Source organism: Watersipora subatra, chromosome 11 (assembly GCF_963576615.1).
Source record: "Watersipora subatra chromosome 11, tzWatSuba1.1, whole genome shotgun sequence".
NCBI classification, from domain to species: Eukaryota; Metazoa; Bryozoa; class Gymnolaemata; order Cheilostomatida; family Watersiporidae; genus Watersipora; species Watersipora subatra.
In genome coordinates this window covers 40,538,961-40,566,234 of record NC_088718.1, presented here as the reverse complement: position 1 = coordinate 40,566,234, position 27,274 = coordinate 40,538,961, and the positions used below count along the sequence as shown (strand labels likewise).

General features: G+C 35.1%; 1 protein-coding gene across 1 annotated transcript; it reads right to left on the bottom strand.

The window, feature by feature from the left end:
• Positions 1-257: 257 nt before the first annotated feature.
• Positions 258-27,207, bottom strand: LOC137408283 (ribosome production factor 2 homolog). Its single transcript, XM_068094741.1, has 7 exons — positions 27,080-27,207; positions 21,302-21,434; positions 13,502-13,661; positions 9,952-10,128; positions 8,651-8,753; positions 4,920-5,064; positions 258-1,113 (listed from the first exon to the last, which is right to left on the bottom strand). The coding sequence occupies exons 1-7, from the start codon at positions 27,097-27,099 to the stop codon at positions 943-945; spliced, it is 909 nt and encodes a 302-aa protein (XP_067950842.1). The 5' UTR covers positions 27,100-27,207; the 3' UTR covers positions 258-942.
• Between the last annotated feature and the right edge of the window lie 67 nt (positions 27,208-27,274).

Here is a 27,274-nt window from a genome sequence, read left to right as displayed (position 1 = left end):
CCTCAAAACTTGTCAACCAACTAGATGAACTTATACATCAAAAGCGCAGAGTTTGTCAAGCTATCTCTAACTTAACCCAAGATCAATGTTCTTCAAGCAATCTAATGGATCCTTTATTAGGAATTGAAATTAGCAACGATTCTTCAAGGGCAATAGGAATTTAGTTGATTTTCTAGAATGTGTACTATCTACAAACTGAGGAAATATGACAAAATACGAAATTTCAACATGACACGCTGTTACTTCATTATTAACTGCATGTCTCAAATCTCCAAAGGTCAGCGCATAACTGCAGGCAAATAATCTAAAACCTGAATTAACATCTTTCGTCAACTGAGCATTAGGAGAATTGAGAAAGTAAAAAATAAAGTAACAAGATCACACATTTTACAAGTATTGAAAAGTGAATGGTACAATTTGCCAATCATTGCTACACAGACGCAGATAAATTCTAAATTTGTTTAAGCAGACAGCATACAACCAACTATCATTCCCATGGATTTATGTTAAATGCGTATGTATTACCAATTTAATCTAGAAAGCTGAAATGATGACAAAAAACGTAACTACATAACTGAGCAACTATTACTAAATAACATAAGTTGATAACTTTCTAAATTATTTTAGTAAGCTTCTGATACAGTTCTAAATGAAAATTGGGTGATCTAGGTCATCAATCAATTATTTATTGAATGAACTCTACAGCTTGGCAACATACTTTATCAATGGCAAAAACATAATACAACATCTGCTTCATAGAAAATGTTCATTATTTAGCGTTTACATTGGTGTATGCTGCATGACGTTGGGCTTGTAGCAACATTATTTCCAATCTGACACTGAAACTTCCCATCAACTAGAGGAGAGGAATCAAATAGCTAAAATTAAATTACACCAGTATTTACTAAAGATATTTAAAATTCACTAGTTAGCCTTGGTGCCTCATTCGCCAGCAGCCTTCAAGGCTTTCAACTTAGCTTTCTTCTCCTCGCGTGTAGCCTTCAGGCCTTTCATCTTGCGGATCTGCATTTTCTTCACATCCTGCTTCTGCATGTGAACTCTACCCAGCTTGCTTCCAAATACATCATGGGAGATATTCTTTTTCTTTTTGGGCTAAGAAAAATAATGACATGTGAGTGCAAGTGCTCTAAATTACAAAATATGACAGATGGGTGGACGGCAAGTTGCATGAACAGTATTATTAAATGCGGGTAGCTTTGTCCCGACTCGATATACTTAGATACCTTCAAGGGGTGTGTTACAGCAGTTGGATTGGTTAATCACCAGTGAACTGAATGCTTCAATGCTAGCATAAGAGTCAGAGTTTGAGAGAGACAGATCTATGTATAATATTATAACTCAATAACTAAGGCTGTCATAACTCTATAGCAGGGAGAGCTAAATGCCACCGGTAATGAATGATCGACAATGAAAATTTTTAAGAGCTGAAGATCCACAGTTAATCAAATTGGCAATTTTTTAATTATATATTTTTTCTTAATCTCTGATTTTCAAAGTTCAGTGACAATTTAAAAAATGATAAAAACTAGACAGAGATGAGGAAAACAACTCGGAAGAGAAGACTGGCAGAATTCAAAAGTTACAATTGGGAAAATTGAGACTTGAAGAATCTGCTAAAATTTTTCAATGTCTTCAAAAGTCTTCAATTTGATCAAATATGCCATTTGGCTATAGACGCACCATAGTGACGCTACCAGATGTGTCAATATGGTGCATCCATAGTGACACTATCAGATGTGTCAATATGGTGCATCCATAGTGACACTATTAGATGTGTCAATATGGTGCATCCATAGTGACACTATCAGATGTGTCAATATGGTGCATCCATAGTCACACTAACAGATGTGTCAATCCGGTGCATCCATAGTGACACTATCAGATGTGTCAATATGGTGCATCCATAGTGACACTAACAGATGTGTTAATATGGTGCATCCATAGTGACACTATCAGATGTGTCAATATGGATGTACCATAGTGACACGAATTGCTACCAATATCGGTTCGGACATCGAGCTATTAGTGAATCAGTAGGGATCGGCAAATTCTAGAGCCGAGCTAACTGACTCACATCTACTTCCTGCATTAGCCGCTTCCCGTATTACCTACTTGTAAAGAACTCTCCGGGATCACCATAATCTAGGGATACATTTATCATACTTTCCAGCTTCATATTTTGCCAGTCAAGCCAACTTAAACCTGCCCGGCACTTTGTTTAGGACAAACGAGTGATGTACATGCGGCCCGACTAAAGCAGACAATTTACCAAAATTGTTGATGGCAAAGACAACTTGGTCCAAGTGAATAACTTACATACATATTATATGTAAGTCCAAACAGCTTATAAATCTTTTGCCAGCATCATAACATGTTTTATTTAAAGTAAATCAACCCAATGGTGGATCATCTAAACAAAATAGTCATATGTATAATCTAATGTATAATCATCCGATCAGAGATGATCTTTTAAGATTTGGCAAATTTTCAAGTTTCAAGTTCAAAATTTGCTGAACTTTCAAGTTTTAGAAAATTTTAATCTTGAATATCCTGGCAGTCAGACCACCCTAAACATCAAAAACAGTCGCAAATGATAGAAAGATACCGAAACTTTTTGATACAATCTACAAAGGAAATTGTGCAAGTTGATCTGTATGATCAAATTAAAGCAGGTTAACTAAGAGACGACTGTGGAACCTTTAGATGTCATCTTAGATATTTCTGTTGTTTACTGCAACCGAGTTGATGATATATAACAATAAGCTTTTTTGAGGTTATTTACAATTGGGAATTTAGTTACTAAATTTATGTGCTGCTGTAGTTAGCAGTGGTTGATAATCACAGTGGTTATCAGTGATCAGTGTTTTCTTTGTTAAATTAAATCAAGCAGACGTGATGGGAAGGCAACAATCAAAACACTCGGTCCTAAACCAAAAACCAAACAAGATATCATAGCAGAAATTGCTGGAGATGAAGAAATCCATTCATTGAGGGATCCCTCAAAGGAACCATTCTGTCAAGAATAAACGTTGTATGCAGACAATTTTTTTAAATTGAAATGTTCGCATTTTAGGGAGTTTTATGCATTAAAATTATGGAAATGCAGTAATAAACTATCTATTAATCATTATAGGCGACCAAATCATTCAAATCTGTTTACTAGGTGTGACTACTGACTATAGTCTTTGATGGGTTACCAAGAGCCTCATCAGCACCAGATCTTCATACAAGATCATGATAAGATGCCTAGCGAGTAGGAGCAAGCGAGGATTACAAAGCTGCTACTTCCTTGAATATTCCACCAAGTAGAGTTAACTCTTTCTCTTCCCAATCAATTTCTTTACCAGGACATAATCAAATATTTGGTAAAACTTAATATTTGACATATTAATATATGTGGCATAAGTTTTTGATAACAAATTAATCAGCATAAAATTTGTACCTGCTGACGTAATAAAAATGTGTTGCAAAATGTGCTCGGACACTTTTTCGGTAATTTTCGCTATGACTGAGAACATGTTCCGAATCGAACAAGTTATCAATATTATTACAGTTTACGGCATTATTATCATGACAAAAAGTAAAATAATCACTCGCAGTAGTACTAGTGTTCAATAACAATCACCCAGACTCGATAGATCTAAAATTAGTGAAACCTTCGTAGCTGTAATAAGTCTGACAGACTGGTCATTGCTAAGAAATTGTGATAAAAAATAAGGTTTTTGCAAAGTGAAACTACGCTCCGGGTGGATTGTAAACATATTTCTATTGACTCAATGCAGGCAGCTGATTGTTTCCATTTGTTTAAGTACAAATATGATAGGCCATTAATTAACTACTCACTCATCAGAAACGTTTTGTAGGGAAGCCTACTAAAACCGTACCATGCGGCTCTTGGTCATACGCAAACGCTTTGCCGAGCCATACTACGAGGCTTGTGATACGCAATGAGTTAAAACTCAGTTTAAGGCTATAATAGACAACCAATAACAAATCATGGTAAACAAAAACTAGTTCCTAACATCCAGCAAATTTGACGATGCAATAAAGACAACATTAGAATGAGGCATTCCGATCGACGAACATAAATGATGAATTCTAGCAGATTGTGTAAAAAGCGTGTTTCTGATGGAACACAGTCTAATAAGACTTGTGTCTGTTTGAATAAAATATGACAAACAATATGAACTATGGAACAAATAAGAAAGTTTTCATGTCCAAACAAGCGATTCATGGCTGACTGACGAAATTGTTTATAAAAGCAATCAATGGGCCATCAATATGTTCGATAAAAATCGCTGAGATTAACTCTATATAAAATAGGATATTTATTTGTTTCTCATTTCTATGGAAATATCTAATGCGAAAACTAACTGGTTTTTGTAAACATGTTGCAATGGTGTGAACAGACAAGTTGATGAATAAACTCAGCCAACTCTAGTTTCAACATGGTCATCACTAGGTTTCCATGACAAATATGATGCGGATTTGGAGTTGTGCGCACATTGAGTTACCGCAGGGATAAGCATTCCAATGGATATTCGCAAAGGCGGATTAACGCTAGCGCATTGTTAAAAATATGGAGAATTCTATGCCATAGGTAATAGCGACGCATTCCGAATTGCTCAAATCGAAATGAGAACGACTGAAATGTAGAAAAGTTTCAAATGGAATAGTTTGTGTGACATCTTTGCACATCATTCACAGTTGCCATTTTCATCTTTCATAGGGATGAAACACTCGGTAAAAATTTCGGAATAAAAAAAACTCGCTTGACTTGCAGATTTTTGCCGTTTTCTGTTTGCCTATTGTAATCATAGTGCATAAACCAACGATTGAACCACAGCAGCAGGGTTTTCACTGCCGTCTAACAAAGCCTTTTATTGACAGCGGCTCACCTTAATTGTACGAGGGATTTTTAGAGCATCTTTATACATATGATCCGATGCTAGCTTGTGTCGTCTAATGACAAAGTCAAATGATGGTCCAATCTCCTCAAGCTCAACTCGGGGAGTGCGCAAACCTGACTTCTTCAACAAAATCCTACAGCAAAAGAAAATAGCATCACATAGCCTGTGGACGAGCAATTCTCCAACACAGTGATCTTGACTGAAAGGGGAGAAAATAAAACCTTGACGACAAGACAAAAGCTGAAGAAATCAAAGTCGCAAATACTTCTCAACTATTTTGATACACAGGAAACGGTAAAACGATGTAAACCTTACTTAGAATTAGTGACCTCAAAAAATATATCTGTAAATCAACTGAGCAGCCAGGTGGCACAGGAATAAGCACCAAAGGCTAGGACACACAAGCATGAAATATTACAAACGGTTATAGGATTTGTGGCTCCCAACATTCACACATAGATTTCATGTGAGGGCACCACATTGAGATATTTTTGTCCATATTGCAACAAGTACATTAATTAGTCAAATTACATGCACAAAAACCCAAGATAATTTAAATAACTTATATGATTATACGTAACACTAAAATAAATTTATCACATAAAACTACAGAAAAGTAAAACGTAAATGAAATATAAAAACCAATTTAATAGGGCAATCTTCACTATAATGCCTGTCCTGTACATCTATCCGTCTGAAGACACAATTAGAAATTGCAAAAAAGATTGCACCATACGGGATTTGAACTCGTGACATTCAGCTTAGTAGACTGACACTTGCACACCTGCGCTTCTTCAGAACACCTGACGATCTTTCATAGAGCGCTAGACTGCCAGGGTACTAGTTACTAGTAATAATCAAGGTTTTGATAGTTACTTAACCTTAGAGACGCGAATGGATACATAGCGAAACATACTTTAACTTGTACTGAACAAAGTTTAAACTAACTCATCTCATATATTGTTTATTCGTATTCACTGCGTTTCCATACTTTGAATGTGTTTAGAGTTGAATCATAGTAACGATGAAATCTGAATGAGCTCGCCATTTCGCTCATTGAATTTCTGCGAAAGCATTCGCTGTGAGAAAGTGAATCTACTTTGACAAGTTTTGTCTGGAGGGACGTATTGCGAGTCTTTCAATAATTTGTTTAATCCGTGCGACTCCGAATCATTTAATTTATCGGCAGTAGGCGACTCCGAATCCATTCGAAGCATGGAAACACAGTGAATGTTTTGCTTTTAATTTTATCGGCTTCTTTATCCCTGCTTAACGATATATCGAGGACTGCGTTTATTATTGGAAATTACTTTGGGTAAAGAGTCAAATATTAAATCGAACATTACATTATAATGATTATATTATCAAACATATATTGAAAAATTCATGTATACAAGTTTGACTGCATGCAAGATTTTAGTCAGGATTTGGCTTAGAGGTGTTTATTCTGGAAACAAACTTTTATATTTAATATAGAATTTCCTAGAGAAGCTGCTGAGAGAGTAGAGGCAATTCTACCTTGTGCCATGATTGGCTCATTCTTTAAATTGTTTTGGATATTTCTGAATTACTTTAAACCATTTCAACAAAGAGCATTTAATTTGAGCAGGTTGTGAACCACTTTAGAGATTCTGGTCAACTTCACGAGATTCTACCATTCTGCAACTGCATTACATGTGAATGTCTATTTTGCAAACCACTCTGACATTCTGACAAGTCAGAACACTCGAAAGGATGGGCAAGGAGAGATGAATCGATGATATTTCTACTCCAGATAAGCACTATCCGGATGTGAACTAGATTTGAAACACGCATATGTGACGCACATAGTTGTATAAGTGTATGTAAAATTTGAGTAATACCCTTATTCATGTGTCAAAGGTTAAGCATGTTCCTGCTTCTAAATAAAGACTAACTACATGTTTTGAAAGAAGGGAACCCATAAATTTACAATAATATGCATATGAGCGGTAACCATTCATTACATCGATTACACATCCCCCAGTCAATTAAATACACTGGTTAGTGATCAGAGGTGATAAGCTACTATCAGGATAATAACAATTACATGTCTTAGGATAATGGCAATTAATTATCAGGATAAGCTCAGCAGGTGTGATGGAATTTTTTCAAAAATCCTGTTCAACTCATCAGGCTAATGTATTTTTGTTTGTACTTTTGACCTTGTGAGACTTTAATTTGACCTTCCTGAAAATGGTGTAACATCAAGGTGATTTTGGGAACACTGGCATTATGATGTTTTACACTGAAACAATTGTCAATGGGTATCGAAAGGGAACAGCTACCGCTGTCACAAAAACATGGACTACAAAAACTCAAGAAATAACCTATTTACCAGCTCGGTAGGAGAGCTCTACTTATAAATAGGTCAATTCAGAAGTTTCTGATTAGATAGAAATAAATTATTTAAACCATGAAAATATTAGGTGTATGTTCTATTACGTAACAAAAACACAGAAGAGGTAATCACTGCGCCTTGGTTTTCGACCGCAATCCATTTCAGCAATGCATCTTACTCGAGTACCGTAAGAGATCAGCAGGTGTGCCAATGAAGCACAGAGAATAACTACACAGATCAAATATGCTTAATAATTCTGAAATCTCTGAAGGTAACGATTGGACCAGGTGGTTGCAAGCCAACCGACGATGCTGAATGCTGCAGATTCGAAGCCCATATGATGCAATCTTTGTGCCAACCTTTAATGGCTTCAGATATGCGGACACGGCTCTTATTATAGTAAAGATCGCTGCCATTGATGCTGCTAATTGAATGACTTGTAATTGACTCATTATTGTAACGCAAGCTCTAAAAATCCTGTTGGGTCTTGTTCACATGAAACAATCTATTAACACCATGTTGTTAAGTTGAGTTGCCCAGTGTTCAGGAAGATATGCTTAAAGGTCAAGGACTTCCAACTAGTTGAGTGTCACATTAAAATCTCAGTAAGAAAAATGGCAATGAGTTAGCAATAAATCATCAAATAACTCCATGGAGTAGACCTTTAAATTGGGTGTTCAGAAATTTGAATTACGAGAAGACAACTCTGGATTGTATAAAGTCCCTTAGCATAGGAGGCACATAAACCTGCAAGAATGAGGGCTGTGAATAGTGTTTAGATTCCACTTGTTTATTCCTCACAATAAAGAAGAAGTCGGTTAGTTTTCGTGATGAATGTGATAAGCAATAGTTTGGATTAAACAAGTTGCAGATCTCTTATGAGCATGGGTAAGCATGCGCCCCACAACAAATCTTTAACAACTATGGCTTGAGGTCTTTGTAAATAGTTGATGTTTGTAGGTTGGAATAAAAGGCTGCTAACAACAACAAATGTGTTCAATAAATTTATAATAGATTTGTCCACAGGCTATCATTTCGTTGCTAAAGAAATAAATGAGTTGGTCATGAGTTTAGAACGAATTGAGAAGACAAATCCAAATTCACAAATCACAAACCACTTTTTAACAATATAAAAATATTTCAACTAACCTAAAAGGTGTTGGATGACTATGATATAGTAGACCTGACATTTTCTAACAAAAATTTGTATTCTTTTTACACACAAAGTTATAATCATTTAATTTGCCTTTTACTGAGCACTACACTTACATCGAAAGAAAGAGTAACACAACTCCTCACCACACCAATAGCGGGATGTGAACAAAAGGGCAAATGGCGTAAAGCTAAGAGAGTTACGTACTTGTAGTTTCTAGCATAAATTTTTCCTTCCGAAAGGGTGAAGGTCAGAGCTTGCTCCAATCCCATCAATCGTATCTTTTCTATGGCTGGACCACGAAAGAAATCTAAAAGACATGGTAACTACTCAAACAAAGGATCAACCTAACAACAACATCAGTAATACCACTCTCAACACGGAAGTACCGCCTCTAAAAGGGTGACCTAAGGAGTCGTCCTACTAATGCAGCAAAAGAGAACTAAAACACTCCACAGACCTTTAATCAACTGTGATACAGTTAAAAAAGAAACCTGAGCAGAAAAGTTTCCTATTTGTGTATTAAAAACCAGAACTTTTCCAGCTAGAGGGTTTGTGAGACCAAAATTTCTGAGTACGGTAAATTTCTTTTTAACTTCTTTGCATGAATTCATTTCTGAAATGATTATTTCTTTACCATTCGGAAAAGCTTGTTAAAACATTACAGAAAAGTAATAAATATCAAAACTTATTCAAGTTCCCTCATATGTATTTTATACAAATCTCACTTGAGCCAAATGTCATATAAACATATAAATGTCATATAAACATATAAATATCATATAAACATACAAATGTCATATAAACATATAAATATCATATAAACATATAAATATCATATAAACATATAAATGTCATATAAACATATAAATGTCATATAAACAATTGGCTTGTTCACGTAGTGCCAACATTTATAATCTCTCAAAAGTAAATCATTCTATCGCTTGAATGTGATATAGTATAATGAGAGTTATCCACTCTCAACAAATAAGATCCTGTATTTTGTTTCTACTTTTGACCTCGTGAGACTTCTAATTTAATCTTTGTGAACATTCTGTGATGTCAAGGCTATTTTAGGAAAACTAAACATTTCTCTTGACATTATGATATGCTTTACACTGAAACAATTGTCAATGGGTGTATAAAAAGATAACAGCTACTGAGGTCACAAGCATGTGGATTAAAAAAACTCAGGAGAATTGATTTCACAGCTCTGTAGGTGAGCTCTACTTACAAATAAGTCGATTCAAAAGTCTCTGATTGGATAGAAATAAATTAACTAAATCATGAAACTAGTGAGAGAAATATTTTGTGTGTTCTAATAAATAACAAAGACAAAAATAAACAATTACAGCGCCTCGGTTTTCGACCGCATTCCATTCTAGAAAACTGTTAGATAACTGATAAGCTCAGAATGCTTCTTTCCAACTAACTTTGAAGCTCCGCAGACGTGCTAGCAAAATGTATAGCAGGTTAAAACAGTTGGTAGATAATCTTTACTCTCTCACCTACAAAAAGATTCTTGAGACGTTGATACTCAGCGGTGCTGTCCCAGTCAGCGCCGTTAAAGATGAGACACGGCTTGCTCCCCATGGATGTTTTACTGTTGGCAAAGCTAGCAAGACTTTGGTAGTTGTCTGCTCCTAGTTCAAACATGTCTAGCACCTGGTGGTTAAACATTCTTCCTACAGAAGCAGTGTTTAGAAGTCATGAAGCTTTCACAAAATGATCTGCTTCAAATATTAACAGTCAAGTTTTTAACAACTGTTACTTGCTTGCATTTCAATCACCGGATTCCCTTGCTTTGAATGGATTCGGAGTTGACTTCTGGCGACGTATTCGCACCCTACCATTTCAACAATTTAGAGTTGCGCTTTATCGATTCTTTAAATACTACTGATGTACTCCTCAAAACAGAACTTGTTAAAGTAGACTCGCTTTCTGGTCACGGTCACTTTTCAATTCACGATTCGTACACTTGTAGCACAAACTCAGCCATGATATCTGATCAGAAATTTCTTTATTGTTAATAATATTAATATCCCTGTATATTACAAAAGAGCAACAGAATTTACTATATATCCTATACAGTTATTACTTCAAAGGTTGCATGAACGACAATCACTTTTAGTAAAGATACACTTTTTCTTTGCTAGAAGATTAAGCCTAAGAAGATGTCGGCACCAGTTCAGTGGGAATCTGTACAATCGATAGGTTCAATTATTTAATGAATAAGATAATAAAATAAATAAAAAGGTAATTATCTCATCATCGTATGAGCGACCTGTCGTTGGCAATACTAATTACAATAGTACTTTAAAATATAGCCGCATAGTCGTGTGATGAAATACGCTGAATTTTTTTACCTCTACTGGTCAAACCTAAAATGGGAATTCTCGATTCGAATCCGTTGGCAATGAGCGTTTCTGTCATGCTGGATAGTGTAGTCTCACTGTGAATGCCTTCAAACAATTTTGATGAAAAACAGTTTTCGTCGTTGATAAAAGTTAGAGAACAGAAATGTAAGTTCAATGATACTTATGTCCAGGGATATAAGTGTAAGTTCAATGATACTACGTCCAGGGATGTAAGTGTTGACAAAGATACTCTAAGGTGGAGAATGTGAGTTTTAAATTGTTGAAAACTGTGTTGAGTGTGCAGTCAAAGCTTTGGTGGAATTTTGTGTCGTACAGGTAAGGCATTTTACTTGAAGGTTGACTTGCAACAAAATTCACATTACAGTTATTTGGTATCAAAAGATTCACCATGTCTTACTCTGATGTGTTGTAAGTGCAAAATATGTGGAAATGTGATTACAAGCTCTTAAAATCTCAAAAACAAACAGTTAATCGCAGCTTTCACGAAAACCCCGCATGTTGGAATCCCTCTCTAAAATGGCTCAAATGGGACGTAGTTGAACAGATGTGTTCCTGTTTACACTTTCATGCAACCTCATCCGTCGAAATATTGTCACAAATATACTTCACATGTTTAATAAAACCATGTCGATTGTCCTTACACGTCTATTTTATCATCATTGTAATGCTGTCACTTTGAGCACTGATATCACAAAACCTAGAATAAAAATTAGTTCAATTTTTCAACCTTAGCTGGAAGGAGTGCATATCATCCTCTGATAAACATGATGAGCCTGTTGGTCACCTGTGATAGTCGAAAAATGCTGCAGAAATTGTTTGCACCATTTGACAGGAAGTATGGGTCACATGATCAGATTATGACTAGATGATTAGACCAAGCAGAAACAAAACTGAAATGCAGCGAGCATCTATATTTGAGAAGGGCTTTCCGGTAGAACCCAAAAGTGTTCGTCATAAACTAGTGCTGGGAGACGTTTAATATTGAGCCTTTTATTGGCCCTTCAATCTGCATGATCTCATCACGTGCCAAAATAATAGTCACTTTGAGTTGAGTACGTCATGGAAATAAATGGATTCCAACCTTTGGCATTTTCGTGATGGCTGCAATTAACTGTTCGTTTTTGAGCTTTTAAGAGCTTTTAAGAACATTTCCACATATTTTGCACCTCCAACACAGCAGCGTAAAACATGGTGAATCTTTTGATACCAAATAACTTTAATATGAATTTTGTTGCAAGTCAACCTTTAGGCAACATTTTAACTGAGATGAATTTTTGTCAATTTTAATCTTGAAACATCCTGGCAGTCAAATCACCTCACACATCAAAATAATCACAAATGATGGAAAAATATCGATACGTTCTGATCAAATCAACTGCACATTCGTGTAAAATTACCTTTAAATTTTTAATCTAGGTACAGCGGACCCTCGCCATATGATTTTAATTCATTCCATTGTTGGCATCGCAAGGCGAAGATTTCCTATAGAGGGATATAGAAACTCATAGTAAATACCTAATGCAAATATCCCCTGGTAAAAACCATCAAAACTTTATATACGAACTGTACAGATTAAAAAGTGGTAACAAGATAATGTTAACCTTAGTAACCGCAGTTACCTACAGTAGCTTTAGTGTATTTAGTGTTATGATCTGTAATAAAATGTAACGTTAAAATGTAATATACGCAGTATGTACCGTCCAAAGTTCTTAGTTTCGAGGCAGGCGTCTAACATAAACGTTGAATTTAATTTAAATGAATTTAGCTTACTGAAAATGTACTTAAAGCTAAGTGTTAGCATGTATTTGTAACTATTTTACTGAACTTAAACTATTTCATTGCTAAAATTTTATCACCTATCTGTTTCCCATTTCATTTTCACAATAACTAATAACGCTAAACTGAGTGAGATCGAGCATCGTATCGCTTTCATTCGTTGTTAGAGGGATTTTGGCAAATAGCATATCGGCATATTGTTTATTGCGACGTAATCAGCACACTGACCGCCAAATTTGAATTTTAAGAGCAATTTTTGTTCATTTCGTATGGCAAAAATACCTCGTGTAGAGGTCAAAAAATCAGCGCATTATACATCACAGGACAAAATAATCGTATAGCAGGGTCATAGTAACCCGAAACCGCACTGTAGTAGGAGAGCATTTGAAAAAGTTTCAGAGCTCATTTTGCCACATATTTGTAGCCTTGTTTCATGGCAGCATCAAATGAAAAGTTTTGTACTTTTTAGTTTGATACGTAAATCCTCTTACAGGCATTGTGGTTCCAAAGTTATGATGACATACAATAGTTAAACTAGAAAATTGTTAACATGTCGATACTTTCTAATAAAACCTATTAAAATTTTGGGTAAGTTCATCTTTAGGGATAATTGTCCTCCAATGAACGCATCCTTGGAACTTTTTATGAAAAAATTTGAGTTGATGATGAAAAAAATCCCAGGCATCGCCAGGATGCTTGAGATTTGTTTCATTTTGTAGCTAGTACTGTACAGCTTTTTGTGTATAGATTGATGCTGTGAACATGAAATTCCCTAGACATAAAATACTCAAACAACCTGACAGTTTAAGAACAGAAATGAAGTATGTGCAGTGTTAATAACTTGAGCGCAATATTTATTCAATGTTCACAACACAAGATCAGTGGCCTAAGATAAAATCCATACCAATGACGAGATTGTTGGGCCGCTTTTTAGTGTGAGAGCCATAAAGGAAAAGAGACGCATCCAATTTTTTGCTCATTTTCTCAAGGTGTGTTTCATCTTCGAATGGCCGAGCATCATTCTTCTTTGATAGCATGACAGCCTCAGGCTTTTTCAAACTGTACTATAAAAAACACAAACGATTATCAAAATTAATGGCTTAGTTCTTCTTATGGTCACTTCTTGCCAGTCACATGTTCTCAAAAATCAATCTTAGTTAATAGTTAATTAGTTAATACTTTCCCTAAAATATTACAATAAAATAAGTTTGATATAAAATTAACAATGACAAAACGAAATATATGTAAGGCTATAAAACTATCTTAAAAATAACCTCATAGCTACCAGAGAAATAAGTTGATAATTTTATTTACCTATTTATTGTGAAACATTACATATTCCAAATTTGTGATAAATTACCTCTTTGTGATCTATGAAAATAGCACATCAATTGCCCAACTAATACTAGAAATTCCCCTGTCATACAGCCCAAGACCAAAATGATAATGAAAAAAAGAAAGGGTACTGATGGTTGAGAAATGCAATATTAGCCGTCAAATGACACTGCAGTGCAATAGAACTGCAATGGTAGCTGCAATGGTGGCTGTAATGTACTGGGTGTTATTATGCACAACTAACAACAATAATGAAAGGAAAAAATTATATGTATATATCTCTCCCCTGCAATAGGAGAAATGCAATATTAGAAGTAAAATGGCAAACTGCTGTGTAATACACACAGTTTGAAAGTTGGTTGTGTTGAATGTAGAATGGTTTTGACAGTATCTGTAACAGAAAGCAAGGATTAGCATTCACGTGTGTCTGGAAGATTTTTGCAAACTGGAGCAAAATAAAGAAATGGGTCATGTCACAGAAACCATGGTTAAGTCGGGTGTGTGAGATTTAGAGTTATCTACACTAGCAGAAGGAGAAAATTCTCAGTTATTTTGCAAAAGAAATTTGATTCCAGCTTAATTACAGTAAATTTTATGGTCAATAAACTGAATGCATGTTTACCATTAGTGCGAAAACATAGTTCTGAAAAAACTGGTGTTAAAGTTTGAGAAACGAAAACCAATGCACAATTTTGTTTACATTTCAAAACATCAGAGCAACCAATATCAAGAAGTTGTGATATTTATCTAGATTTCTGTACTTATATCCAAAAAATTATGCTGAATTTAAAAATCTAAACAGATTTTAGCTGGTTGTCATAGAAATAGCTGCATATCTATAAGTAAATGTAGGCCTATTACTTAATTTTGCAGATATTAAAAACGGCTTGGCAGGACAGCGATATTGGGCACAGCCGCAGTATCATCAACAAAATCTTTAGAAAAATAATAACAGTAACATATTGCACACCATCGGTCACTATATACTTTGATCTTGTAAATTCGAATGATTATTCTTATAACTAAATCTTATAATAATGTTATAAAATCGAATAATTATTTTTATAATTAAATATTGTAATAATCTTATAAAAATTGTTAGGAAAATATCATCGTCATTTCCTTCACTTTCACTACTTTGGACATCAGTTGAAATACCAAAGTACTCATTATACCAAAGTACTCATTGTCAGAGTTAACTTTAAAATCGGCAAAAACGAAACGACTACTTGTCAGTACTTCTACTTTTATTACAGAAACCTTCGGCAATTGGACAATGCCATAGACTGGTGAAATATGCATGTTTTTCTCGTGAAATAAATGCACACGGCTTTATGGTTTTACCATCTGTCGCACAGCTTTATGGTCGTTTTGTTGGCCAGTCTTAATTTTGATTAAAAAAGGCTTGTCAGTTTTAATAGCGATTTTAGGCCAAATTAACCTTTCTATTTATGTATAATCCGATCAGATGGGTAAGTTTTAGGATATTGTCTACACTTTTCAAAGACTTAGTAACATATATAAATATGTGTTTTGTATCATTATTATACTTAAACGACTCCACACAAAAATGGTTAAATTTTTGGATGGGATTTCGGTACAAGGGTTTGGTAGGGTCATTGATGAATAATTCTCATGAGTTGTGTGCACATATGCATTTATCATAAAGCTCCCAAACACTCGTTTCGCTCATGTTTGGGCTCATGTTTGGTCGTGGGATTAGTAAGAAATTCACAATTGTCAGAGTGATTTTCTTGTATAACTATTCAAATCAACTCGGCATAAGTTTATTATTAGTTGTTTTAAGTATTTCAGCACATGATTTAATGTTGCAAAGTTAAGATCACCAATCGCAAAATGAAAAGCAGACACGAATAGGACGATCACCACAGAGAATGGCTTTCTGGAATTCTGCAGATTACACCCAGCTATGGATTATCTGCATACAAGTGGCCATTATTCCGCAGTTAACCATAAAAAATTAATGTATTGTTTCACAAGTCATTTAAAAAGAATTTAAGCACAGCTAAGAGTTTTGTCTCGCACTACATTGAGTTATTTTTCATTACTTATCATCAGTTTTAGTTTCCTTCAAATTTTGCTCGTCACAAAAATAACAAGGCTGAATGCAAGTCCATTGTTTGCTGCACAAAATTAAGCTACTCCGAATTCTATTACGGTTTTACCAATAATTTATTAAATGCTGAAATACTGTAAATGTAAAGGAACTACATGTAGGTGTTGGTCTTGCATGAATATGCGACTGTTAAGGAAGTGATGTGAAAGTACAACTAAAGGCCCGTTGTAGAAATTTTAATGACGAAACGTGGTTCCTGCATTGAGAAAGAATTTTTTCCATGTGTGCTCCATTAATTATTTGGCAAAAAGCAGGCTTTGGCAAGCTATCGTGACCTATTTTCTTACCACGACCATAAAGATAAAATCTACCATAAAACCTTCAATTGAATGCCACCTCTGATTGAACGCCACCTCTATTTGGCCGCCTCTATGAGAGTCTGAAAGAAGGGTTGAAAAATAGAGCGCCACTGTCGATTTGAACGCCACCTCCATTTGACTGCCACTTTGACTATATTTAATCTTTCTGAACCCATAATATCAAGTGATCAGTAGAAAAGTGACCACAAAATCATATTAATGATGAACCGTTCACATTAATAACAATCGATTCTCTCGTTGTCCAGCTCCAAAGCTTTTCAAGTTTTTTTCCTTAAAACTTTGAAACAACATCATAGAAATAATCAATAACGGTCTCAGGCTAATAGTAGTTCTTTGTTTAACGTGGTCTTGATACTTCGAAGTACATGTACCTATATAACAAACGGTTTGAATCTACATGGGTAGATAAACTTTAAAAGCAACACCATAGAAATAATTAATATATGTCTCAAGCTAATTAGTAGTTTCTTGTTTAACGCGGTCTTAATACTTCGAAGAACATGTACAGAGTATATAAAAAACGGTTTGCAAGTTTTGGGCCATACGAACAAACTTTTTGCGTTGCATTTGTGTTGAGTGCAACGCGTAAAAGTTGTGCTTTACCGAAAAATTGTTTGGACGCTAATATCGACTAGTTCAACAGTGCAGAAGAAAAGTTGAGACCAGAAGATATTGTGGAAGGTATTGGACAACTAGACGTTCATTCCATCGAAAGCAACAATCAGAACGCAGCTATCCGAGCAAATGATGGAAACATTTTTGTTTTAAAAATGTAATTTTTGTTCCTGCATGTAATATAAGTATGATTTGTTTGTCACGTGTTCATGAATATATATTTGTATTATTTGATAAATTATCATTATATAACTTATATACATATGCAGATTTATAGCATATTATTTAATAGCATCCTTGTGGCTATCTTAACACGGCTTACAATGGATCGATGCTCATAACTCCACTTCTATTGCGCATAAAAAGCTAGTTTTGGCTGCAAACTGTAGCAAACATATCAATGATTACAATGAACTTTTACGCAACATTGTTAAATATAGATATAAAATAAAACTATGTCTTCAAATTTAGAATTAAATAAAAGTTGAAAATGTCAACAAATTCCAAAAAAGGACACAGGATATAATATCAACGCATGTCGATTGCAAGCAATAGATATTAACTGGTAATGATATTTCCCAGCTTCTCAATGCTTATTTATTAAAAGATATTTGACAAATTGGAGGTAAGTTAGCAGATTTATTGCATCCAAAAGGTTTAATACCGCTAATAATATAGGCGACATTCGCTTCGCCCGTAATAGGGCTAAACTGATCTTCTAAAAATTCTGACGAGCCATTTGAAAAATACACCGCCAGCCTCTTTGAATTACATCCAATTGACCGCCTCCAATCGACCGCCACTATAGGGAAAGGGTTGAAAAATAGAGCGCCATGGCGTTCAATTAGAGGTTTTACGGTATATTCAAACTCTATTATACAACCATCTGTTAGGAGTCCCGCAGATGATCACTGGCAGTGCGCAAAGTATCACAAAAAGAGAACCTGTATTCTTTTACACTACTAGCTGTGCTACCCAGCCCGAGTATTAAAAATCAGGTTTTAGACAATGAGAAGCAATGAGAGTATAAGGGGTAAATATACAAGTACATAGATGTAGCTAAGTATCAGTTTATCCATTGTCATTTAGCTTCTTATAAAGGACTGGACACTTACCAACACAACCTAAATGGTCTTTTAGCTTTAGATTATGCAAGTTGAAAAGGTCAGTATTGAAAATCCACCAATATACGCATGTCTCATAGGATCCAAGGCCGAGTGGCGGATCGAGATCAAATAGCAGATGATTTCAATGTTTTCATATATTTTTTGATTATAATTTTCAAACATGCTAGCATTGTTTTTCTAACTTTTAACTCGAGCTACCTATAAGATTTCTTGCAAGACTGAATATTTTTTAGTACAGTCATACTTCTACTTACGAGCTTAATGCGTTCTGAGACTGAGCTTGTATGTCAATTTACTTGTATGTTGGTGCAACTTATTTATATATAGAACCATTAAATATATATTGATTGGTTCCCATACTCTAAAAAATCCAAATGAAACACACAAAACAAGATATTGTAACAGAAAGAACATGTTGGTTATTGTCCTAATTTACCAAATGCTTTCAAAAAGCAACAATTAAAAAATAATGCAAGGAAATGTGATTAATTAAAATGTAAAATTAAATACATACAATAACAGCTAACGCTAGCATTTGCCAGAGAGGGAGATATAAGTTAACCTTCATTACAACAGTTGACTTTGATAAATTTGGATTTTATCAATGTCTTAAAAGACAAACATAGAAACAAACCTAAAAGCAAACTTTCATTTTTAACTTAACGTATTTAAAAGTTCTCCGGCGTTCGTAGTTTGAAGTTTCTCGCTGGTGAGCTAATTTTTCCTTTGTTTCGCTTTCACGACTAGCCGGCCGTTTTAAGATAATCCTATATAAAGACGTTTGCTTTTGTCGCCCTTTCAACATGTTGCGATTAGGACGAACGCAGGTGTCATCACAAAAGGTTAATGCACGACCACTAGCAGTGTTGGGTAATTGGCCGATTTGGCGGACCAATTAGAATACCAAATACTGGAAAATATCATAACCAAATACCAAATAAAATATCAAATACTCACAATTTTGTAAATCAAATACCAAATCAAATAGTAACACTAGGAAATTTGAGAACCAAATACCAAGTGAAATACCAAATACTGGCAATTGTTCAGACCAAATATCAAATCAAATAGTAATACGTGAAATTCCCAAGACAAAATACCAAATACTGGCAATTCTTGAAACCAATTTCCAAATCAAATAGTAATTCTTGGAAATTTCAAAACGAAATACCAAACAAAATATCAAATACTTGGAAATCTCAGTACCAAATACCAAATCAAATAGGGATAATGGGAAATTTTATATTAAAATACCAAATAAATTACCAAACACTGCAATTTCTCAACATCAAATATCAAATCAAATAGTTATATTGTGAAATTTCCGAATCAAATACCAAATAAAATACCAAATACTGGAAATTTTAGAAACCAAATATCAAATTAAATAGCAGTAGGCTACTAGGAAATTTCAGAATCAAATGATGTAAAACCTTACGGAGCCGACTTTAAATTGAATAATGGGAAATGTCAATTCAATATCAACATCATGCTAACTATGCTAAATATTAAATACTGGAAAATATCAAGACCAAATTAAATTTCTTTGCAGACTGAATTATCAAATTATTTAAAAATCACTTATCACATTCACATCCAACAACTCTGCCCATATAAAAAGGTATACATTATTTATTACGTAATTATGTTACATTCAAATTGAATCAATATAATGTAGACACAAAATCGTTTATGGTTGACAGTAATTTTAAAGTTACTACATTATTCATAGTGTGTTCAAATTTAATAAAAATAATATTGACAGAAAATCGAGACAAATACAGAATGGCTTATTGTGTTTGCGAGTTCTAAAGAGTAAAATACACTATTATATCAAGGTACCAAAAATATTGGAAACAAATAAAATATTTTGAATTCATTTAAAATTCTTGTATACCAAATAAAATATCAAATACTCACATTTTTGTAAATCAAATACCAAATCAAATAGTATCACTGGGAAATTTGAGAACCAAATACCAAGTGAAATACCAAATACTGGCAATTTTTCAAACCAAATACCAAATCAAATAGTAAATACTAGGAAGTCACAGAACCGAATATCAAATAAAATAGTAATACTGGGAAATCTCAGGAGCAAATATCACTTAAAATACCAATTACTAAAAATTCTTGAAACTAAATACCAAATAAAATAGTAGTACTGTGAAATTTCAAAATCAAATACAAAATCAAATACCAAATACTGAGAAATCTAAGAACCAAATACCAAATAAAATACCAAATACTGGAAATTCTCGAAACCAAATACCAAGTCAAATAAATATAGTAATTGGTATTTGAATTTGCAAATAGATCTATTTGAAATAAAATCAATTACCCAACCCTGACCACTAGCCAACTTGTCCGAATGTCTATTTTTATAGTTTTGCTAGATAGCACTGGCCTTTTCCATATAGCATCGTTTCAGTTACGCTGTCACCGGCCAATTGTTTATCAAATGCCTGAGCAGTCTCTCCATCAGCGGTCGTGAAGATCGCTGCGCCATTTAGAAACTATGGATAGTCCTTTTGCGAACTAAATGCCCTGAATATAATCCTTCGGTTTGATAATTGTGGATGTATTTCTGTCATATTGCTGAGCTAGCTCAATCACGCGTACACATTTTGCATATTTTTCAATAATTATCCGTTTAATATCAACTGTTATCATTCGCTTTTGCTTTGCATTATCTTTTATTTTACCGGCAAACTTTCAGTCAACGCAGAGTACTTTTAATTCTGCACTGAAAATCGCACAAAAAAACATGGTACAAAAGTATAACCTGAGCAGTTAAAAAATACAGAGTGATGCTGTTCTCATAAAACACCTCCGGCATACTTGGCAATTGACTCACGTGCTCGTATCTCAAACATGGCTCGTATGTTAGTGCTAAAACTTGCTTAAAAGCTGGCTCCGTATCTCAAGTTTCTCGTACGTTGGAGCACTCGTAAGTTGAAGTATTAATGTATTTTCAATACAAAGCTGTTGTCCATTTAGGGTAAAAATTGATAATTTGCTACAAAAATACTTATATTATGCCTATACATAGCAGTAAAAAGGTGACAACTTGACTCGCTGTAGAGATCTTCAAATATTTTCATGGCGGAGAATTATGCATGTACTATACTCAAGCGGACTGGTGCAACTAGCACATCAATCAAGCTTACCAGGTCTTTGAGAGCATTATTGATGGATTCACTAGTCTTCCCTCCTCTCATAACCATTGTTTTTTTATTATTTTCTACTATCTTTGGTTCTCTGAGCTCCAAAGCTCTTCTGCCTTGTTGCGTCTTAGGTTTTCTGGAAGAAAAAGTCAGCGTTAATATTAAAAAGTAATATTACAAAATACCATTTCAAAAGGTATAAATAAAACGTGCTGCGAGATACTGCATATTGTAGGCAACAGAACAGCCTTTTTACATTTTACTGTTGAAGTTGTGGTTTTCATTATAACAGAACTTTGCTACATGTATATACTGTATCGAAGCTTCAAAAATATTTCAATCATAACCATTTCAATGCCTCGTGTGACTTAAACTCAAATTTAGATTGGATGACCTATTGCCACCGGTAGCTGTAGTCACACTTTAATCAAGTAAGCTACTCAAATTATTAATTTGTCTATCAGTATGACCATAAGCCTTTAGCGATACCAGCTCACCTTGGGCAGATGGCAGCGATTTTAGTTACATAGGTAGGTTTTTTAATGATAGTTTTCTTTTTTTCTGTTGTCTTAATCTAATATAATTCATTTTGGAACTTGTCACAGATTCAAATATGAATGATATGCTATATATGCATGTAGAACCATGGTAAGACCTTGCAGTCTTTCCTGTTTCGTTTGCGCTAATTTTTGTCTCGTCTGCACTTTACATTCTCGGCAGTGCCTTGCTCCCTTCTTGGCAAACTAAGTGTACACCCACATAACAAAATATTGGAACTACTAACTAGGGCAAGGTAAATATATCCTTATTAATGGGGTTGCTCTTTCTGTTTTGAATCTATAAGTTATGTGTTTGTCATTTTTGCCGCACCGTAACTGAGTGCTTGTTTTGTTGCTGTAATTCCATGGATGTCATTATTGTTTGGAATAACTGACTACAAATCTCTTGTAACACTAAAACTCTGGACACTCAGGCATGGGCAACGCGGCATAGTACAAGCATGGGCAACGTGCTGCCTTCAGGCTACTGTGGCCTTTTTGCTGCTTCAATGTGGCACTTAGTTGCTAGTTAAAGAGAAAAAATTGAATACATTTTTCAATCTGAATACTGCAAAAATCGATTACCAGTCTGGCATCATATAGAAGTTGCTTCCCTTATTGATAGGATAATGCAGCAGTAATGGGTCATCACTGTGCTTGTCCTGCAGAAAAACGAAATCCCCTTTTTGCATGGGTAACTCCTCTAACAGTTCCTTTTCACAACAAAATATTTATCAACTCTGTGGCAGTGAGTTATCAGGTGCAGCAATGGTGAGTGCAGCAATGGCGAGTGCAGCAAAGAAATCAAAGCGTTCAGTAGGTAAAGAAAATCGTAAATTCAACGAAGAGTGGATCGATGAATTTCTTATGATGGAACTGCCAAACAGGAATGGAATGTCGTGTTAGAATGTTTGGACATCATAGAGACCATGAAAAAAAAGCAATGCAAAGACGCATTTTAATGCTAAGCACAGAACAGTATATGGAAAGATGTCCAATGATGCTAAAAGGGCAAGAAGTGTGACACTGCTCAGCAACAGAAGAACACAGCAGAATATGATGAAGACTCCTACTGAGAGTAGCTAAAATGCCACTTTAGCGAGCATGATGATAGTTTACCGAATCAGCAGGTGCGGGAAGCCATTTATGGATGGAGAGTTAATCCAAGAGTGTATAGAAGATGCAGCTGATGTTATGTTCTGAAGAAAAAACCCAAGAAAAATTTTAAAGGTATACTCTTCGAAAGGTATACAGAACCCTTAGATATAGCAAATTCTTTTAACACTTTCTTTACTGAAATAGGGCCAAATCTAGCTAAGAAAATTCCATCCTGTCCAAGCTATCCATACTCTGAGCAAAGGCAACATAAACCATTTACTTTCCATCTAATTGATGCTGACATGGTTGCCAAACTCTTAAAAAATTTAAATGAGCACAAAACTGAAGGTATCGATGGAATTCCTGCGAGGTTAGTTAGGGATAGCGCAGACTTCATTGCCGCTCCTTTAGCGCACATAATAAATCAATCTATCTTGACTAGTTTAGTGCCTTCTAAAATGAAATGTGCGAAATTTTTACCTATATATAAAAACAAAGGTAGTAAATCCAGTCTAACTAATTATCGCCCTATTTCCATACTCCCAATTTTTTCTAAAGTGTTCGAATCAGTATTAAACACCCAGCTACAATCGCACATTCAAGAAGAAAATATAGTATCTAGCTCCCAATATGGTTTCCAATCAAACAAAGGTACTCACCATGCTTTAATAGAATTTGTGAACAATGCATTTGCAGCACTAAACTCCAGCTTGGTGATTATTGGTATATTTATAGACTTTTCGAAGGCATTTGATACTCTTGACCATACAATCCTCTTGCATAAACTTCAAAACTTAAACTTTGAATACAACTCTATTGATCTAATAAAACACTACCTAACTAATAGAACACAATGTGTAAATGTAAACAAAGTCACATCTCAGTCTTTAAACATTACCTGTGGGGTACCCCAGGGATCTATCTTGGGTCCTACATTATTCCTCCTCTATATCAATGACTTAGTTCAAAGCGCAAATTCTTTTGAAACAATTCTGTTTGCAGACGATACCACTTTATTTTTTGAGAGTAACAATCTAAATAGAGACATGGCTCAAATCAACTTGAACCTAGAGAAGTTAAAATTTTGGTGTTTTGCTAATAAACTGATGTAGATAAACGTAGATAAAACTAATTATATGATAATTAAAAATCCCCAAAACAGATTTCAAGTAAACGAAGTGGTTTATTTAAATGACAGACAACTGAATTACTCAGATAACGTTAAATTTTGTGGAATTATCATTGATAGCTCACTAAGCTGGAAAGACCATATTGACAGCCTCCGTTCAAAACTTAGACAAAGCTTGGGTCTGATTTATATAGCATCAGGATTATTACCTAGAAATGTTTTGATTTTGCTTTACAACAGTCTGATCAACAGTAAAATTATCTATTGTATTGAGGCTTGGGAAAATGCACCACGGAGTCACCTAAATAAAATTTTGGTAATTCAAAATCGACTATTGAGAATAATTTCAATAAACCCCCCACCTATCATACTTCTGATCTTTACAAAAAAGCAAATATTCTACCTATTCATGATTTATATCTTTTACGTATTTGCACATTGGCTCATTCTGAATTTAAAAGCTATATTAAATCTAAGCCAGATCCACCTTATGATACCAGAAACTCTCAATTTTCTCTTCCCTTGCCACCTTCGACCTCCGCTGTTGGCCACAGGCGTTGTGCTTACCAGCTGGGGGCTGCCTGGAACGGACTGCCGGTCGGATTAAGGCGGATTGGAAATCACACTTTTTTTCGAACTACTCTGAAACAATGGCTCCTTGACTCTCTGACAGCTTTTTTTTGCAGTAAATGAACTTTTGTTTTTGTTGACTGTCTACCCGGGCTCTGCACCTCGACTAGCTACGCTATTGTGCACGTGGGCCCTCATTAAATATAGATTGATTTTTCTATTGTTTTTTTTTATTCTTTGATGAAAATACAGACAAACAAACAAAAGCTCGTCGAACTGAAGTTTTGAGTCGGGCTATGCAGCGACATTTACAAGATAAATTGCAAAGTTTTACAGCATATTCCACTGCACTCAATTAAATGACAGATGCGACAGATACAGCCCAGTTAGCTGTTTATTTGTGGAGTAGACAGAGAGCTCACTATTACTGAAGATTTGCTTGCTCTGTGCAACATGCAAGGTCATACAACAGGAAAAGATGTGTTGGCCGAAATACGAAAAGTGGTAGAGCAGAATAATTCTCATCTCAGCAAATTATGTTCCATATCAATAGATGGAGCCACTTGCTTTATTGGGCGTGTCAATGGTTAAGGAGCTCAAGAAAATTAGGATTAGTCCATTTCCCTCACAATTCGACTACATTTTACATCAGCAAAACCTGGCTGCTAAGGCGATGAAACTGGATCATGTTGTGTTATCAAAGATGTGATCTATCTGCGACAGAAAGGCTTGAAACATCATCAGTTTTGCCAGTTTGTCAATGATACGGACTCAGAATTTGAAGATGTTCCATACTTTGCTCAAGAATGCTGGTTATCAAAGGGAAAGATGTTACTCCGAACCTTCAACCTGCAAACTGAGATAATAGAAATCTATTGATCGCAAGAGAATTAGCTGCCTGAGTTTCATGATGTTCAATTTTTTGATGACTGCGTTTCTGGTGGAGATCATGTTGCACCTTTATGAACTTAACACTAAACCGCAAGGTGAAAATCAGCTGATTCGAGACATGTATCATACGGTTAATGGTTTTCATGGTCTACCTGAAATGTGGGAATTACAGTTGAAAGAGTACAACGTTAATGCACAAAGCTTTCCAACGCTTTATGATCTGCCAGGAGAACCACTGCTAAAAAGGTATGCTGATGCTGTGTGTGAACTACAGCATCAAAATACCACAGCTACAAAATAGAGCTTCACGATTTCCAAAAAATCACCAGACGATTCAAGTCGATATTGCAAATTCGCAATCTTGACTTGAATCGTCTATTCATAAACGACTTGGGATATATCGCGATATTATTATGTAAAAAACTTGTAGATTTTCGTCAATATTTATTTGTATATTTTAACTTAAAAAGACACCGTTTTATGTTCGTGATAATTAGAAGCATTCATTTCATGAATGCCTGTGTGCATAGAAAAAAAGCCATAGAATGAGCTTATTATAAGACTGAAAGGCCGGGGCTGAAAGGACTTAAGCCTGGTTCCCATATCGATTGCGAGACCCCGGCGGTAATCTTGCGCAGCAAAGTGCTTGCGAAGCTAGGCTCGGTGGCTTCTGTTCCCATAAAGCTGCATCACTAATAACCGCATAAAAAATGTTCGCTCGCCACGCGGTTCCGATGATGATGACCTTTGCCTGAACAGTGCATTTCAGAAAGCCACCCTACAAATTTACATCACATAGACCAGCTGGAAACTTACGCAAATAAGATACCTCCACACACCTGCCATAAAGCACCAAACCTTAACACTCAACCTACTTTCCACAGGCTAGCCTTCCCACATGCTAGACAACTATAAATGAGAACAGCTCCAATGACTCAATCTCTCTTTCCGAGGGCCTTCTTAGGCGCTCTCCCCTCTGCTTGCGGAGGAGCTTCTTTCTCTTGCCTGTGAAGTTACTTTCCCCCACCACTTGCTGAACCTACCTACCTATGAACGGTCGTGAGCCCCGTTTGACTGTAAAGACTCGAAGTCGCGCGGGACTGAGAAAATGAGTATGGACGACCGTTCGAGTAACGGGGTAACATTCATCAACTATTGCAACTTTTTGTCATTAATATTATTGTTTAGAAGTTTGTTAGTTGTGCATTTTAACTGTTGGATTTATGAAATAACGAAGCAACTTTTACTGGTAAATATCAGTATTGCTTACAATAGCTCAACACTTTTATTAGTGCCTGAACCAGTAATAATCAAATTAATTCCCACAAACTAAGCAAAAGTGCACAAACTAAGCATAGTAAATATAGAATAAGACGACAAAGCAAATTCAACACTGATGTTGCGAGTGGATTTAGATAAATTATGCATAACGTAATTTCTCCCTAAACGCAAGTTTAATAGTGGACCAATTTTTTCCCGTTAGTCTAAATTTATCATAACTTAAGAAGTATCTTCAAAACCATCTATTAAATCCAAATTCGACGTTGTACTTACACGACGCGTTGCATGACCATTGTGCCGCTTTTTAAGTCTTGCACAAGACTAGTTGAAAAGTGGATTTGTTTCACAGCAGACTGATAGTGTTATTCTTCTAGCACATGTGGTGATTACGAATGACGTCGTGCGTGAGCATTAGACATTGAACCTAAAGTGACGTATCTCGCATAGCTTTGTAAAAAGATATAATTG

Bases quoted from the DNA above. Each gene is read 5' to 3' on its own strand.
- LOC137408283 (XM_068094741.1), bottom strand. From the start codon at position 27,099: ATGGTCATGCAACGCGTCGT. The intron at 13,662-21,301 runs GTAAGCTTGATT...TGTTTTTTATAG, and splicing joins ATAATGCTCTCAAAGACCTG to TACAGTTTGAAAAAGCCTGA. The intron at 1,114-4,919 runs GTGAGCCGCTGT...TATTTTTCTTAG, and splicing joins AAATCCCTCGTACAATTAAG to CCCAAAAAGAAAAAGAATAT.